This window comes from Aquarana catesbeiana, linkage group LG08, assembly GCF_042186555.1.
Source record: "Aquarana catesbeiana isolate 2022-GZ linkage group LG08, ASM4218655v1, whole genome shotgun sequence".
Classification (NCBI taxonomy): Eukaryota; Metazoa; Chordata; class Amphibia; order Anura; family Ranidae; genus Aquarana; species Aquarana catesbeiana.
Window position 1 is genome coordinate 34,491,337 of NC_133331.1, and position 18,200 is coordinate 34,509,536.

Genomic DNA, 18,200 nt, shown 5'->3' on the forward strand with positions numbered 1-18,200 from the left:
GCAGAGGATTTCCACGACCAGCACTGTTGACTGTAGATACAGAGGCTGCTTGCCCTCTTTTAGTGGCCTGTGAGCGTCTGCCTCTCCTTGGTGGCCTTCCGGACATACAGGCGGTATACAGTCACCCACATATACTGTTGTCAGTAACACATTCCTGTGTATAAGAAACATTTTCAGACTAACACCCTTCTTGCCAGTGCCATCCATTTTGGTGTGTGTGTTTGTTGCAAGAATGTTTTTGGTTTTCTCTGGTCCATTCACCATAAATATATTGGCAATATCCTCCACTCTTTTAGTGATCAGTTTTAGGTGTACCGATACAGGGTCGGCAAATTGTTTGTCCACATTTGGCCTCAGTTATCTTGTGTGATACTAATGCCAACCAATCAGTTGTTGTATTAGAGAATGAAAAAAGACAGTTCACTTGGGGTGTGTGGAAAAATATCAATCCAACCTTAGTAATGTGAATAGGGATGAGCAGATTAATTTTGCCTGTAATGATTTTCCTCAAAAAATACAGATTTCACATTTGATGAAATTTCTTCAAAATTAACCCTAGATTTTACCATGTGGACTGCCTTAGCCAAAGTTGCTTGAAAAGGAAATCACACAACTTTATTCTTTAAACTTTGCCATGTCAGCACTGATATCTTTGTTGATATACAAAAAGATAGCATTAGCGTTAGGGTGAGCATTAGGTTTGAAACATAGCATTACGGTTAGTGTTGCTGTCAGTATTATGGTTAGGATAGGTGTTAGGGTTTCTTTGTTTCTCATTTGTAAGACATTGTCATTTTGTTTGACATAATGTCATGTTCCAAGGTAATAAGGGGTAATTTTTTTAGTGCAGGTCTAGGATAGTTGCACCCTTAAAAACAACCCAAACCCCATTAATTTAGACCAGTGGTCTCCAAACTGAACCTTTTGGACAAATGTTGCCCTTTGCTTCCCTTGGGGCACCATTCCTCCCACAGAAACCAACAATTGGGCATAATTCCTGCCACTGACACCAATGATAGGGCACTATTCCTCCCACTAAACCCAATAATGGGGCACTATACCTCCCATTAACAGCAACAATGGGGCACTATTCCGCCAACTATTATCAAAGATGGGGCACTATTGCCCCCTTATACCAAAGATAGGGCAAAGTTTACACCCACTGATGCCAGGATGTTTTCTATTTCTACAGGACCCTGTTCAGTCCTTCAAAAGTCTAAGGAACAGTAAACTTGCCCTTTGGTTAGAAAGTTTGGAGACCCGCAATTTAGCCTGCTCCTTTCACTCCAATGCATTTCACCAAAATGGCCAAATTTGTGTAAAAATTGGGGCATTTCTCAGTTTTGCCCATAATGAATATTACCACATCTGTGGATCAATGTGAATCCTCTCTCTTGAAAGCCTAAATGAGAATATCTCCTAGGCACAGTTTACTAAGAAGATACTACTACTGCAAGCCCAATTTCATGTTTGAGTTGGTCTGTAACTGCCTAGTATAAGACAAGTTTGAGGTGCTCACTTTTCCTGGTCAGAAATAAATAATTGCAAGGCTTTAGAATGAATAAATACATTACATAAAAGTATTTTTTTACATGTGCTGATCTGGAGCTGTTCTTGAAATTACATAGGCAGAGATTTGTACCGGGTCGATCTGCTATAGCTACAACAGTGTGCTATAGTCAGAGCTTTTAAATAGCGAGTCAAGTGCTTTTCAACATACAGTTATCCTCGGCTCTCGAGCAGCCTATGAATGACAAACAGAGCATTTGTCATTTTGACATTTCCAGCTGTGTTCAAGTAAGTATATAATTTAAACCTGTGTGTTATGGGCCCTCTGTGGGTCCATTCCTGTATATGGTGGATTTTTCACTCTGCGCTTCTTCCTTTAAACCAGTGAATAATTTACTCCTATCTATTTGCTGCTCTTTTTATAGATGGTGTAAAACATTTATAAAGCCATATCAATCCTCAGGTGCATAATAGTTTAATTGTGCACATTGTACGACCAGGCATTTTATACCAATCCTTTCATAAGTCAGAGCTAGTTTGCTAAAATGTGTATCATAGAAACGCAAAGAGCGTTATTTACATTTTATGCATTGCCTGAATAGGATTTGCTTTAGCATGGCTTGGAGCAGTCAGATTATCCTGTTTCTTCACTTGATGTGCCAGAATGATTATTATATGTATGTAATTATTTATTTATTTTCCTTTAACTTTCAAATTTTTATTAGCGTATCAAATATATTACAAGTGCTTCTCAGTATACTTACAGAGAGATACAGAGAAAAAAAATACACATAAACTGGATATATAAACAAAGGAGTTAGCAATCAAATCTGCAAATGCTGTTATTGAGTTACAAATCAAAAGGAGGCTTAATAAACCCTATCGACCCCATTGGGACCATACTATCAATAGGGATTGTTCCTAGTCTTAAGAGGGAGGGGGGAAGCCAAACAAAAGCAATATGGAAGCCACTTTATAATTCAACATGTAAAGAGAGGAGTCTCAACGATTATTAAAGTCCTTCAATTATATTTATTTTAAACCAACGTACACAACATCTCAAGTAAAGGGGGCTGAATACAAATGCACGCCACACTTTTTACATATTTATTTGTAAAACAATTTTTGAAAAACATTTTTCATTTTCTTTCCACTTCACAATTATGCGCCACTTTGTGTTGGTCTATCACATAAAATCCCAATAAAATTCATTTAAATTTTTAGCTATAACATGACAAAATGTGGAAATGTGGGGTATGAATACTTTTTCAAGGCACTGTATATTATCTATCTATCTATCTATCTATCTATCTATCTATCTATCTATCTATCTATCTATCTATCTATCTATCTATCTATCTATCTATCTATCTATCTAGTCTTCTATTTTTTTATTTTATTTCTTACTTTCACATCAAAATGTAATTTTAAAACAAACGTAATCTACTGTAATAACTAAAATTTGTACTCTTTGCAAATACACCATATTGTCTAATTTTACACATTCAAAAATTGGGGCATTGTGTTTAACAGGAACAATAATTAAAGACAACTAATTATTCAGCCGCTTAAATTTAAATCTGATTTAGCTAAAATTCATATTAATAATATATAAATATTCAACAGTTATAGGAGTTAAAGATAGTAATGGTTCGGTATTATTTGCAAGCACACAATTAGTGTCATGTATATCTGTATCAGGGCACATTCTGATTTTTGAATTGTGGTAACCCCGCATTAAAATACACAGTGCTACAATTTTCACAGTACGTTGCAATGCAGCTCATTTTGAATGTCACCCCAACGAACTGGGAAACACATTACAGCACACCACAACATGAATGTCATGTATTATTAGATGTCCATGGAACAGTTGTTTTTCTTAAAGCAATGTATAAACTGTAGGGGGAAGACAAGCAATTATTGACAATTAAATACATTTTTACATACAGCATAAATACCGTACTTGAATCAGTCCTAATACAATCATTTAATTTCTTGATCAGCAGGAAAAAAGAATGGGACAGGGACTGAGATTCACATATATGTATTTAGCTGTGTCTACTCTTAAGGAGACCTTGACCTCAACTTAACATTTGCATGTAAAAGCACAGAAAAATTAAGTATTTCCAATGCTTACTTGCAGCTTTTTTCTTTCTATAAACATTTTTTATTTATTTGCAATGTGTCTTTAAACTTGCTAGAAAATGTGACTACTTAAAGAATATATTTTTTTATATTTGGTCCGACCTAGGTGAACACGTAATTTCAGGAACCTCATCCCCTAAATATATAAATATGGAAAAAAAGGTTTGAAGTGGGATTATAGCGGTGCCAACAAAGAATGAGAACATGAAATATTTAAAACATTACATTTAATTTAAACATGATTAAAATGTAATCAAAAATAAATTAGACATGTGCACAGCCAAAAAATTTGTTCATTTTTGTCTTCGTTTCATTAGTTTATTTTTTTTTTTCCTTTTTTTAGGTCATTTGTTATGATCCCAATTCTAATAAATTAGAAAATTCGGAAATTTGTAAATTCAAAATTGAAAATCCATAAACCCGAAAATTCGAAAATCTGAAATAGTAACTAACTATTAAATTATAGGTATTGTAATTTCCCTTCAAATTTGGCTGTCAGTGAACGCAACAAATACGAATTTATCCGAAGTTACGAATTATCCGAAATAACGAATCCTGCATCTAAACAAATGGAACGGAACACATTAATAATAAATAATAATAATACAAAGTTTTTATTGCTATTATTGTTATTTATTATTATTAATTCATTACTTTCTATTCGTTTGGATACGGCATTCGTTATTTCGGATCATTTGTAACTTCGGATAAATTTGTATGTGTTATGTTCACTAACAGCCAAATTTGAAAGGAAATTACAATACCTATAATTTAATAGTTACTAGTAATAGTAGTTAAGTTATTATTAGTTAATTATTATTCAGATTTCCGAATTTCCGAATTTTCAAATTCACTAATTTACTAATGTACGAATGTACAAATTTACGAATGTACCAATGTAAATTACGAATGTACAAATTTACGAACGTATGAATTTACGAATTTACGAATTTTTTGAATTTATGAATATTCGGAAAAGTTTGTTAAACGGGTTTTCGTTAATTTGGATATTTCCGAATTAACAAATTTGTCGAAATTCGTTTATAAAAAAAAAACATGGAACAAAACGAATTGCACATGCCTAAAAAGCATGATGTATCCTTATATATCTCCATCTGTGGTGATTAACTGGAAGGATTCCAATTAGTAAGTAATTACAAGATGGTATTTTTCAGATGACCAATGGTGACAAGTTGGTGTGTTTTCCCAACATGTTTCGCCAACAATGGCTTCTTCAGGGTATTACAGGCCACCAATAAATATATGAAACCCAAAAGACCACCGGGGAGACATTTTTCATTTATTTGCAATGTGTCTTTGAACTTGCTAGAAATTTGACTACTTCAAGAATATATACTTTGAGTGAGTGTCATGATAGATCATTCCAGCGCCAAACCCTTAACACTATAATCATATATCAAAAAGGAAGGTAACGAAGCAGAATTGTTCATAGGTGCAACCTCTCAAGGAGGAATAAAAACACATACAAACAGTATATGCTCTGTTAAAAGCACATATGTATTCACATACATTAGCATCTAATCCAAAATCAAAATCCAAAAATAGAAACAAATATATATAGTTGTAGATCAGCATTTATGCAGCAATAATATATTTCTGGACCTCATATGATCCGGCAATAGATGATAAACACATAGATCAATACAACCGCATATGCATAATTACATCTATATGTTATAGTGAGAGTATCGGCATGTTGTTTTTATAACGATAAGCAGTTGTGTTGAAACTGGGAGTGGTTGTAACTCTACGCGTTTCACATTTAGCGTCACCAGGAGGGGAAAGGTGCTGTTAGATTAATTATTAGCATTATATTAAATATATATGAATAGCTCCAATAGCCATATAAAACCCCCAATCAAAAAAGCTAAACTGAAAGGGAACTCCCGGAGGGGCCCAGTATGGACAGTTATGTGAGCAAATAAGTGCATAGCATATACAGTATATGTGTTTTTGTTACACCTTGAGAGGTTGCACCTTTGAAAAAATCCTGCTCTGCTTTCTTTCTTTTTTGGACATACTTCAAGAAGAGTCAATTCCCCAGCACAGCCCATCCCCCCCTCCCCATAGCCCTGTCCTCTTCTGAGAATGAAAGACCTAAGTCCTGTCTGTGCTGGTGCAGCTCCTCCACCCCCACTTTAATTCCCTACATAACCTTTTATGTAGCTGCTAGGAAAAGAGCTGTGATGTTGGTGCCAAGCTGCAGTCTCAGGGCTTTTGGATATCTGAAAAAGGTAGGCTTTTACAGGTAAATAACATGCATAAAACATGTTAAATGCACATATAATCTTATGTTGAATTGTTCTGTTGAGACGAACGGTCTAGCAACAAGATATCTTTAAATGTGTTTTCTAGAATGTGTATTGCTTTGTCCTCATGCCATCTACAGTATATATCTAAACTATACAAAAGCCTTATAAAAGAAATCTGTTTTTTTTTTTTTAAGGACTGACGATCCTAATACAACTGAGCAGGCCAGCACTGAGGAGGGAAGTGAGCAGCCCCCATCTCCTAAAGCAGTCCAATCTTTAGATGAAAGGATGACATGTTTCAGGAACATGCTTCTAGAAAGAGGGGTAAGAGAACCAGAGACATCATTATATGACCACACCCCAATGGTCATCTTAGTGAAATCTTACATTTTAAGTTTCAAATTTAAAGATGAACTTTAGGCATATAGAATAATGCATTAAAGGGTATGCATAGCCAAAACCCTTTTTTCGTTTTGGATAGAGTAGGGAAGAGTTCAGACCCCTGCCAGTGTATTTTTTTTTTGCTGTGGGAAAACTTCAATTTACTTCCTTTCCCAGACATGCAACAGGAAGTTAGAGGAATATTTCCTTTTACTTCTTCTGCTGAGGACAACTCTAATATTTTATATTTCACCTCACTTTAGATCTCGGTGGCAGTGGTTACCACTACAAAAAGAGAGATTGTACTTGAATCTTTAAATTGTATGTAAACTCTATTAACCACTTGCCGACCGCCGCACGATGATGTACGTCCAAACTTTGAAGGGGTATATCGTTGTTATGGCAGCAGCTAGCTGCCATAACCCCGGTATCCCCGTTTTCGTGCGGCGGCCGGCTTTCAGATAAAAGTGGTCCCTGTGGCGGATTCGCCGCGAGATCACTTTTATCGGTGGCGGCAGAGGGCACCCTCCCGCCGCGATCCGGTGCCCTCCGCCACTTACTGGAGCCGTCGGTAGCGGCGGAGGCGATCGCATCCTTCTCCGTGCTGTGCCTGGAGACGAGTGAGGCTCACTTCTGTCCACGCCTCTTAAAGGCACATTTTTTCAAATGTCATTTTTTTACATTTAAAATTTTTTTTTTTTTATTGCATTTTAGTGTAAATATGAGATCTGAGGTCTTTTTGACCCCAGATCTCATAATTAAGAGGTCCTCTCATGCTTTTTTCTATTACAAGGGAATAGGAATAAAAGTGACACAATTATTTTTTTTTAAAACAGTGTAAAAATAAATAAAATAATGTAAAACAAATAATAAAAATTAAAAAAAAATTTTTAAAACCCCCCGTCCCGACGAGCTCGCGCGCAGAAACGAACGCATACGCGAGTAGCGCCCGCATATGAGAACGGTGGTCAAACCACACATGTGAGGTATCGCCGCGACCGGTAGAGCGAGAGCAATAATTCTAGCCCTAGACCTCCTCTGCACCGCAAAATATGCAACCTGTAGAATTTTTTAAACGTCGCCTATGGAGATTTTTGAGGGTAAAAGTTTGACGCCATTCCACGAGCAGGCGCAATTTTGAAGCGTGACATGTTGGGTATCAATTTACTTGGTGTAACATTATATTTCACAATATAAAAAAAAATTGGGCTAACTTTACTGTTGTCTTATTTTTTTATTCAAAAAAAATGAATTTTTTCCCAAAAAAGTGCGCTTTTAAGATCGCTGCGCAAATACGGTGCAAAAAAAAGTATTGCAACGACTGCCATTTTATTCTCTAGGGTGTTAGAAGAAAAACCATATATAATGTTTGGGGGTTCTAAGTAATTTCCTAGCAAAAAAACCTGTTTTAAACATGTAAACACCTAAAATCCAAAACGAGGCTGGTCCTTAAGTGGTTAATAAACTTTTCTTATTTGCCCCCTTTGGTCTATTAATTATGAAAGCAAAATATTATATCTGTTCAAACCTGTTGATCCTAAAAATTCTGAGATTTGCTGTGTTCAATCAACATTTCATTTGTAATTTCACAAAGCCTAATTAACCCTTCAATTTCCTTTGATGGGACTACAAAACAATAAGGGGTAATTTAATAAAACTGGAGAGTGCAAAATCTGGTGCAGCACTGCATAGAAACCAATCAGCTTCCAGGGTGTCAAAGCTTAATTGAACAAGCTGAAATTAGAAGCTGATTGGCTACCATACACGGCTGCACCAGATTTTTCACTCTCTGGTTGTAGTAAATCAACCCCTAGGTCTTTGTATTGGGGGGTAAATAGTTTATTAAAAGACAGCTAGGCAGGGCGTACACCAATTAGTCCACAACACAATGAGAATTAGGAGAGGAGTGCATTTCTGGCAGATCAATGTGTATTTTTCTGTGCTTTCAGGGATAACACATATAGCAAAATGTATTGCAGCAAGGTACTTCATAAGCTTAAGTTCTGAACTTTTTTTTTTCAAGTACTTTGAGTAAACAGATGCAAACAAGAACTAGCCCTGAGGACTTCAAGACTCCAAACTGAATGGCTCCCAGGTTAAAGTGACCTCCCACTGTGTCAATAAATATTGATGATCCCTTTAAGTTGACAAAATAAGCATACAAGTTTGCTTTAAACAGAACAGTTTTTAAAAAAAGGTTCAGAATGCGGTCTTATTGCTTTGTTCTAAAATATTTATGTTTCTGTAACAAATTCATATAAGAAACTCAAAGGGATCCTCAGCAAGGAATGTTTTAATTAGATCGTTTTCAACTTCATGAAAGTGTTGAAAAATAATAGCAGGATGAAATGTGTACGTTCTTGTTATGAGAATAGGTGGGGTTTAAGCATTCTAACTGTTGGCAATGCTCCACAGGTGTCTGCATTCTCCACATGGGAAAAAGAGCTTCATAAAATCGTGTTTGATCCTCGGTATCTCTTGCTAAACTCTGAGGAACGGAAACAGGTGTGTTCTAATAGCATAACACATATATATTGATTTTATGTATTTAAACATTTTTTGCAAAGAATATCATAAATTTGCTAGCACTAAGTTCTAGATGATGTGCTGCTTTAAAGAGAACCTGTTGTGACAGAAATATGGGTGCTGCCATTGCTGACTTCAGTATGACTCTTCCAGTAGGTACCAACCTTTGCTCACTATTATCTCTACGTATCAGATAACATTTAAGCAGACCTTTCAATGACTAGGCCCTGGTTAGTGTAATCAGAAAAGAAGAGTTTTGTAACTACTGGAGTGGCAATGATGAAGGGTCTGCCACTGATATTTTTGTAAAGCTGCAAGCTCTTCTGAGAAAGCCAGGGACCTGCCCATGCCCCCTTCTTCAAGGTGCGAGTAAAGACTTCTTTCAGACTTGACATCTTACAAAACTCAGCCCTTGTACTCTTACAAAACTCATACCTGCCTGGGGTGCAGTGTGCAAAAATGAAAAACCAAAGTAAACCAAAAAAGTATTTATGAGCACACCCACAAAAGTGTACATGGGGTGTGTCATATGGTCCTCTGCCGAAAGAGATAGAAGCCTTCCCTGACCCCTCTGGGGTGCTAGACTCCTTACAGGGTAACACACACTTAGGTCCACCTAGCCAAAAGGCCAATGGACCGCATTCCTTATGATCAGCTGAAGCCAACTAGGAGAGTACTAGGAGAGGGTCTCTCCTGAAAAGAGACACCCCCCCCCCCAAGACAGGGGAAGGAGGAATCTAAGGGCCACACTTTCTCACTCAAGGCAAGGTAGGCCCAAACACCTACACCCTACAATCCAAGTGGAGAAAGGCATATAAATAAATGCAGGTGACACTGCAGGTGCAATGGCTAGGCCTTGCGACCTGTAACAAAAATTGCCCCAGTTTTGGTCAAAAAGCCTAGCCAATGAGGAGTTGTGAAAAAAAAAAAGGTGTAGTGGCACTTCAGGCACTCTGCCTTCATGACCCAAAAACAAGGAAGCATCTCCCTTGGGACTTTGTTGCAACCAAAGAATAACAACAGTATATGTAAAAACAATATTAATATAAACAGATGTAAAAACTAAATTTTAAAATTCTGGTCTTTGTACCTGCACAAGGCTCTGTCTTCACAGTATGGGCATGCGAAACAATAATATGTATTAATATTGAATACTGAAGCCACAAAATCCCAACGCGTTTTGATTATTGAGAAATCTTCATCAGGGGATGATTGTGAAGGTGCCTAGACAAACAACATAGTAGAATATACCAAGGAAGGAGAATAATGCCAATATCTGTATAATAGAAATATAAAGAAAAAACTGTGCTGTTAACCTACCTCAAAAGCTGCAACTCAAAGTGAAATACACACAAATACAATAAATAAACATAAGGAGCTGCGCTCACAAACCATATATCTAAAGAAAGGATTAAATTGGCATATGAAACCAAAAAAGTACAAGTGAACAAAAAAGTCCAAAACTTAAAAATGAAAAATAAAACAATAAAAAATATTTTATATTGAATGATTTATAATATCTAATAAATAAACAGTCCTCAAAAGTCCTCCAAAGGAAAAATAAGTGAGTGATTGTAACAACACAATACGGTGACTGTCTCCTGTGACTTTATAGGACAATGTGAATCCACCACCACATAGAGTGCAAGCTTACCTGCTGCACAAGCTTTAGAGATTGTGGCTAATACCCAGCCAGGGCCTTTGATCCTCCCAATGCCTCCGATGGCCAGTAAGGCCAGGTACTCCTAGAGACCAGCAGCCACAGAGCAGGCTGGTGTCTCCTTTACTCCTAGCAAACACCATATTGTCTTGTTACAATCACTCACTTATATTTCCTTTGGAAAACTTTTTAGGACTGTTTATTTATTAGATATTATACATCATTCAATATAAAATATTTTTTATTGTTTTATTTTTCATTTTTATGTTTTGGACTTTTTTTTTTGTCACACTTATTCACCTGCACTTTTTTGGTTTCATATACCAATTTCATCATTTCTTTAGATATATGGTTTTTGAGCGCAGCTCTTTATGTTTATTTATCTGTATAATAGAACATTCTGCAGTTGTATATATAACTTTCATGACTATCAGAAAAATGTGATTAAAATTTACCCTGGTCAGACAAGGCAGCACTGCTCGAATTAGGAGGCACTGCCAACCTCCACCTTATGTGGTGGGCACACAATTTGGGCTCCTTCCTATGAGGAAGATCTTTCAGGACCTTCATCATACCAGAAGGGATACTATACAGCCAGCCATCCTAGCCGGAAGGCCAGAATGATGGTGGAGCACCCCTACTTGACACTGATAAGAACAGTTACTACAGTTGATCATAGCCAGAAGGCCCAATGCCCCTGTACTTTTGAGGAGGACTACACTGAAATGCAAAACCCAGCATTCATAGATAAAACTCATCCACCCATGAACCCTAACTTATGTGTCAATGAGGTGATGAGGTGCAACACTATGACATATAGAGTACATATTCTCACCAAGGCTGGATGGCTGCCTAGTCAACACAAGCCATGGCCTAGGGTGGCAGAGATATACGGGATGGCACTCAACCACTTACATGTCATGTCACTACCATATTCCTGTTTGCAATAAAGGTTCCATATTGTAGCCCTACCTTCTAGTATCATCTAAGGGGAATGAAAAAAGAAGGGCACCTCACCAATAGGTGATAGACCAAGTATATTTATTTCATCATAAAAAGCCAAAAAGTTAAGTTAATGCATTTCAGCGGCTCTAAGGTGCTGGTGAAAATAAACTGGTATTGGGGCAGAATGGGTTTAAATTATAAAAGCAGGCAATAAACAACTGATTTAAGTAGCTTATTCCAACAGTTATAAACCAAGAACAGTTAAAAAAAACATACATTTAAAGATGTATAAAGCTTAAAAGAAAATGCTTATATTGTTCCATTAAGGTACTTAGTATGAAGTGCAGGAACCAATCAAAATTTACTCTTTAGGTCAAACCAGGTGAAGATGGATATTCATTTAATGATATGATTCACTTGCAGGTCTTTGAGCAGTTTGTAAAGACTCGAATCAAGGAAGAATATAAAGAAAAAAGGAGTAAATTAATGCTTGCCAAAGAAGAATTTAAAAAGCTTCTTGAAGAATCCAAGCTGTCTCCAAGGTATTCTAATCAGCACTCAACGAATGTATTGCTTTCCTGACATCTAAATTTACCGTAGTTATGTTCTGTTACTTTTATGTCATTTTTACTTAACATCTTTTTAAATTATTGCTAGGTAGGGGAATGGTTCCACTATAACCACTTCAGCCCCGGAAGGATTTACCCCCTTCCTGACCAAGCCCTTTTTTGCGATACGGCACTGCGTCGCTTTAACTGACAATTGCGCGGTCGTACAACATTGTACCCTAAAGAAATTTTTCTCCACAAATAGAGCTTTCTTTTGGTGGTATTTGATGACCTCTGCGGTTTTTATTTTATGTGCTATAAACAAAAAAGCACGACAATTTTGAAAAAAAAGCAATATTTTTTACTTTTTGCTATAAACAATATCCCCAAAAAATATATAAAAAACACGTTTCTTGCACAGTTTAGGCCAATACGTATTCTTCTACATATTTTTGGTAAAAAAAGATTGCAATAAGCGTATATTGATTTGGTTTGCACAAAAGTTATCGCGTATACAAAATAGATGATAGATTTATGGCATTTTTATAAATAATTTTCTTTTATTAGTAATGGCGGTGATCTGCAATTTTTATCATGACTGCAACATTGCGGCGGACTGATTGGACACTTTTGACACTATTTTGGGACCATTGGGATTTATACAGCGATCGGTGCTATAAAAATGCACTGATTACTGTGTAAATGTCACTGGCAGGGAAGGGGTTAAACACTAGGGGGTGATCAAGGGGTTAAGTTTGTTCCCTCAGCATGTTCTAACTGTAGGGAGGATGGGCTCACTAGAACATGACAGAGATCACTGGGAGCAGTGGATCCCTGTCATATTGCTAGGCAGAACAGGGAAATGCCTTGTTTACATAGGCATCTCCCCGTTCTGCCTCTCCGTGGCACCATCGCAGGCCACTGGCAGACATCGAATCCACGGGACCCACGGGCATGCTCCCACGGCGCGCGGTGGGTGTGCATGTCCGCTAGCCGTGGATGATGCAGCGACTTATGGGTACGTTGTTTTGCGCACCCGTGCCACTTTGTCGATGTATATCGGTGTAAAAAGAATAAAAATAAGAAAGAAAAAAGAAGGTAGATAAAAGTTAAAATGCTAAATACATGTATATTATTCTAGGGGATTTTTTGGGGTTATAAGTTTTTAAAAAGACTATATATTCTTTTAACATTATTTTTAGATAAATGTGTAAAATAAATCTTATATTATTTGTGTGTGCTAACGAAAATGTAGGGTGCCTTTGGCCAATCATGGCTCAGGGGGGGTGAGTCCACACCCCACACTATTTAAGGCTGCTTACACGGCAGCCGTACATAGTTTTATAAATGAGAGCAGCAAAATTACATTTGTAAAGGAAAAACTGCCTGCAGCTGTAATGTATTGTCAGATCCCGGCAATATAGATAAAAATCATTGGAAAAAAAACGGCATGGGTCCCCCCCCCCCAGTCCATTACCAGGCCCTTTGGGTCTGGTAAGGATATTAAGGGGAACCCTGTGACAAATTAAAATAAAAAATCGGGTGGGGGGCCCCCTTCAAAATCCATACTAGGCCCCATACTAGGTCTGGTATGGATTTTAAGGGGAACCCTGCGCATGTAAAAAATAAAATGGTGTAGGGCCCCCCCCCCAAAATTCATACAAGACCCTTATCCAAGCACGCAACCTGGCAGGTTGCAGGAAAAGGGGACCTGAACCGTAACAGGCCACTTGCCCTCAACATGTGGAGGGTGTTTTGGGGTTATATTACACACAGATGGACTCTATTTATTAATTAGGTGACTTCTGAAGTCATTTGGATCCACTAGATTTTAGTTAGGGGTATCAGAGTAAAGGGGGATGAATACAAATGCACGCCACACTTTTTACATATTTATTTGTAAAACTATTTTTGAAAACCATTTATCATTTTCTTTCCACTTCACAATTATGTGCCACTTTGTGTTGGTCTATCACATAAATTCCCAATAAAATACATTTACGTTTTTGGTTGTAACATGACAAAATGTGGAAAATTTCAAGGTGTGTGAATACTTTTTCAGGGCACTGTATATTATCTATCTATCTATCTATCTATCTATCTATCTATCTATCTATCTATCTATCTATCTATCTATCTATCTATCTATCTATCTATCTATCTATCTATCTATCTATCTATCTATCTATCTATCTATCTATCTATCTATCTATCTATCTATCTATCTATCTATCTATCTATCTTAACTTAACCAAAAATGTTTGCCACATTAGATGTGGTGGCTGCATTTTTTTTTAGTCTTTTCTCCCTATGTTTTTACCTAGTGATCTGGCCAGTAGCACACCTCCTGTATTAGGGTGCCTACGGTCTGGATGAAGGAGTAACAAGGACACTTTTGGACAGCAGCATTGCTAGTCTGGGGGGAGAGGAGTGTTAAGCCTCATACACACGATCGGACTTTGTACAAACTTTCCCGTGGATCTTTGTACAAAGGCCGTAAACTAATTAAACATACCCACGGCAGGACTTTTTCGTCAACAAACACGAACGTATGTACGTTTCAACGTACTGATGACACTTCAAAAAGAGGACGTTCAATTCTCCGGCGCCACCCTTTGGTCAACTTCTGTATTGTTGTCTGATCTTTTGCATTGGTTCTGAGCATGCCTGTTTGTAGTTTGTACAAAAGTCTGATGGTTTTGTGTACACACGATCAGATTTTGCTCCATCTGACTTTTGTTGTCAGAAAGTTTGTCCGTTCGCACTGCCAGCAAAAGTTCGATGAAAACCGAAAAAAGTTTGTCCGATGGAGCGTACACACGGTCGGATGTTGCCTTAAAACAGCTAATTAGCATGTTTGTTGTCAAAAAGTCCTATCGTGTGTACGGGCCTTTAGATATACTAGCAGATTCAGATACACTAATGCCGCGTACACCCGGTCGGAATTTCGGCCCGCAAAAGACAGATGAGATTTTTTTCGTCGCAAAATGCGACCGTGTGTATGCTCCATCGGTCTTTTGCTGGCAGAATTCCAGCCAGAAAAAGATTGAGAGCATACTCTCAATTTTTCAGTCAGGAAAAGTCCCTATCCAAAAATGCGATCGTCTGTATGCAATTCCGACGCGCAAAATCCGTACGCATGCTCGGAAACAATTTGACGCATGCTCGGAAGCATTGAACGTCATTTTCTCGGCTTGTCGTAGTGTTGTACACCACCGCGTTCTTGACGGTTGTAAATTCAGCGAACTTTTGCGTGACCGTGTGTATGCAAGGAAAACTTAAGCGGAATCCCGTCAGAAAAACCGTCATATCTTTTTCCGACGAGAAAACCGATCGTGTGTACGCGGCATAACACATTGAAGCCAAACTCCAGATAACACTTGTACACAGGGGGGATTTACTAAAACTGCAGAGTGCAAAACTGGTGCAGCTCTGCATAGAAGCCAATCAGCTTCCAGGTTTTATTGTCAAAATATAATTGAACAAGCTGAAGTCAGAAGCTGATTGGCTACCATACACAGCTGCACCAGATCCTAAGTGCTCCAGTGCCCCCCCCCCCCAGTTACAGAAACAGTTTTGTTCCTTTTGGAATAAAGGTTTTACATAAATAACTAACAGCTGATCATTGTAAGCACTCCTGCCAGTGTTAATTTGTTTGTCTGAGCCCTCTAGCTGCTACATCTGTGAAAAAAACAAACTTACTGGCAGGATCATCAAGTGAAAATTAAAAAAAATGGCTAAAAAAAGAAAACCCAATACACCTATCACATCAAAGAATTGATAAGCTGCAATATATAAAAAAATGTGAGCTTTGGAGTTTAATTCAACTTTAAAATTTTAAATTTGAACTCCAGATAAACAGCTAAACACACAGATGAAATATATATAGGAGCTGAGGGGGATGGTGATATGGATTTGTGACAGGTTCAAAAAGGCACCTACATTCCTGAAATTTCAATAGCTATGGAGAGGTTTTTTGGGGGGGGGGATTTTTAAGGTGCCAGCAGACATTGAAAACAAGAATATATATATAAAAGTATTTTTTTTTAATAGTACAAAATAGGTTATTTAAAAGTTTGTTAATATACAAACATGAACATCAAATACAACTTGTCTTATAATGTGTCGTCAAGGAGGAAGTGATCTTGTCACATAAGGGGTGACAATTGAATGGTTATCCCGACATGTTTCGCCACCGCGGGCTTCCTCAGGGGATATAATTGTGACAAGAAGTATATCACTACATAGAGAATGAAACATATATCATGCATAGAAATTGAACATTCATACATAGAAAATGAAACATGTTTTAAGATAATAACAATTCATAACATATATCTAACATAATTTTAAATACCGGTTTCCATGTTAAATCATATCGCCACTCACCCAACTCAACTTCCTGTTGCCTCCAACCCGGGAGCCAATGGTGATGTAATGGACACCAGGGGGCACATACAGGAGCCGTTTTATTTGTGAAAAGGTTTGTTTTTCTGTTTATCCATCCCTGAAATGGGCACAGTTCTTCCACATAGCACAGCCCTGTCTGGTAGGGCTGCAGACATGATTTTTCTCTGTTGCAGTTAAGTAACACTCACAGGTCTTGTTCCCCCCCCCCCCACCCCACAGCCTGTAACAGGACAGTGAAGAATGAAGAAGAAGCAGCAGACTATTGAGTTCATCTCTCTGTCACTCTGCTCTTTCCTCCTATCAGCACATCCCTTGTTAACACATAAGGAATGCAACACACCTAGCTGGCTCCTTCTGCTATGTTTCCTTCCCCCAGTGCTGCTGTACAGGGGATTGCTCCAAGTGAAATATTATACATATATACAATATATACGTAGTGATGCAATAATGAATACAGCATTCCTTTGTGTCTTGGAATACTGCATTATTTTGTGTCTTTTATATCTGCGCTGAGTTTTTCCGTTTTAAAGTAATTGAGTACATGACCAGCATCACACATAGACTGCAGCCTTTCCCAGTGGACCTCATGAGTTGGACTTACTTTGAATTATTTATCCATTTGTTTTTTTTTTTTTTTTTTCTTTTTTTAGAACCACCTTTAAAGAATTTGCAGAGAAATATGGAAGAGACCAACGCTTCCGTGTGGTTCAGAAAACAAAAGACCAGGAACATTTTTTCAACCAGTTTATCAATTTGCTGAAAAAAAGGGACAAAGAAAATAGACTGCGACTAAGAAAAATGAGATAGAATGCCCGCCATACAACACTGTACATTGCAGACAAAAGGGAAGGATTTTCTTTATCATTTATCAGATGGAGAAAATGTCAAGCGGACCGTAGATTTCGGGTGACCTAACCTGCCTACTTTATAAAGGGTATCTCTGAAAATAAATAAAATGAAATTCTACACAAAATATTGTTTCATATTGAAGCTATTTTTTATAACATCATGGTCAGTGTCTCTCTATTTGCCATTATGATGTAAGTTACTGTATGTTTTTAGTTGCTTTGATTATGCAAATTACTGTTATGATGCACAATGTATAAAGTCAAAATAAAGTGACAATTATAAGCCTATTACGTTTTTCTGTAACAATGACTTTTTTTTGTAAAAGTTAATCCCTTTATTTTTTATTATTTTATGTTTATTTTTGTAAAGCACATTCCCGGTTAACACCCATGTAAACTGTATTTCTTGACAAGTAAAATGCTGTATTGATGTTATAATGTCATTGTCTGAGTGATGAAATGATGATTAATCTTGTTGTGAAAGTGTCACCATGTTAAACTGTCATTAGCACAAGGAAGTAGATACAACTGTCACTCTGTACTTGCTCTGACACACTTAAAACATGTAACTTGTTCACCAAAGTTACTTACGGAGTTATTTTGTAAAGCCATTAAAATGTAAAGTTACTTTTTTTTTTTTAATTGTATACCCCTACAGTATGCATGGGATTTTTCTCATCAACTTTGTATACACAAAATATTTGAACTTTTTTTTTTTTAAACAATAAACATTTTAAGAAAAGTCAATTCCAGGCTCCAGTTTATTTTATTATAATTATGTTCTTTCACCAAATTATTCCCACTCCAGCTCCTGCTCCTGCTGCTCCTCCATCCTCGGCCCCATCTTTCCTCCGACTGTTGCCCCTCCTGCCTAAGCTGCTCGTCCGTCTTCTGGCCCTACTGCTCCTCTCCTCTCTCCCTTGCACTTCTCTCACTGATGCTCCTTCTCCTA

At 37.3% G+C, this 18,200-nt stretch overlaps 1 protein-coding gene across 2 annotated transcripts in view; it reads left to right on the forward strand.

Annotated features, from left to right (window-relative positions):
* TCERG1L (transcription elongation regulator 1 like) overlaps positions 1-17,995 on the forward strand; it is a 325,277-nt gene extending 307,282 nt beyond the window's left edge. For both annotated transcript variants that reach the window (XM_073595691.1, XM_073595690.1), the window contains 4 exons: positions 6,125-6,254; positions 8,727-8,816; positions 11,866-11,984; positions 17,051-17,995. In XM_073595691.1, coding sequence (XP_073451792.1) covers positions 6,125-6,254; positions 8,727-8,816; positions 11,866-11,984; positions 17,051-17,207 — 496 coding nt within the window. In that variant the 3' untranslated portion in view covers positions 17,208-17,995. The remainder of the gene's footprint in view (positions 1-6,124; positions 6,255-8,726; positions 8,817-11,865; positions 11,985-17,050) is intronic.
* The last annotated feature ends 205 nt before the right edge of the window (positions 17,996-18,200 follow it).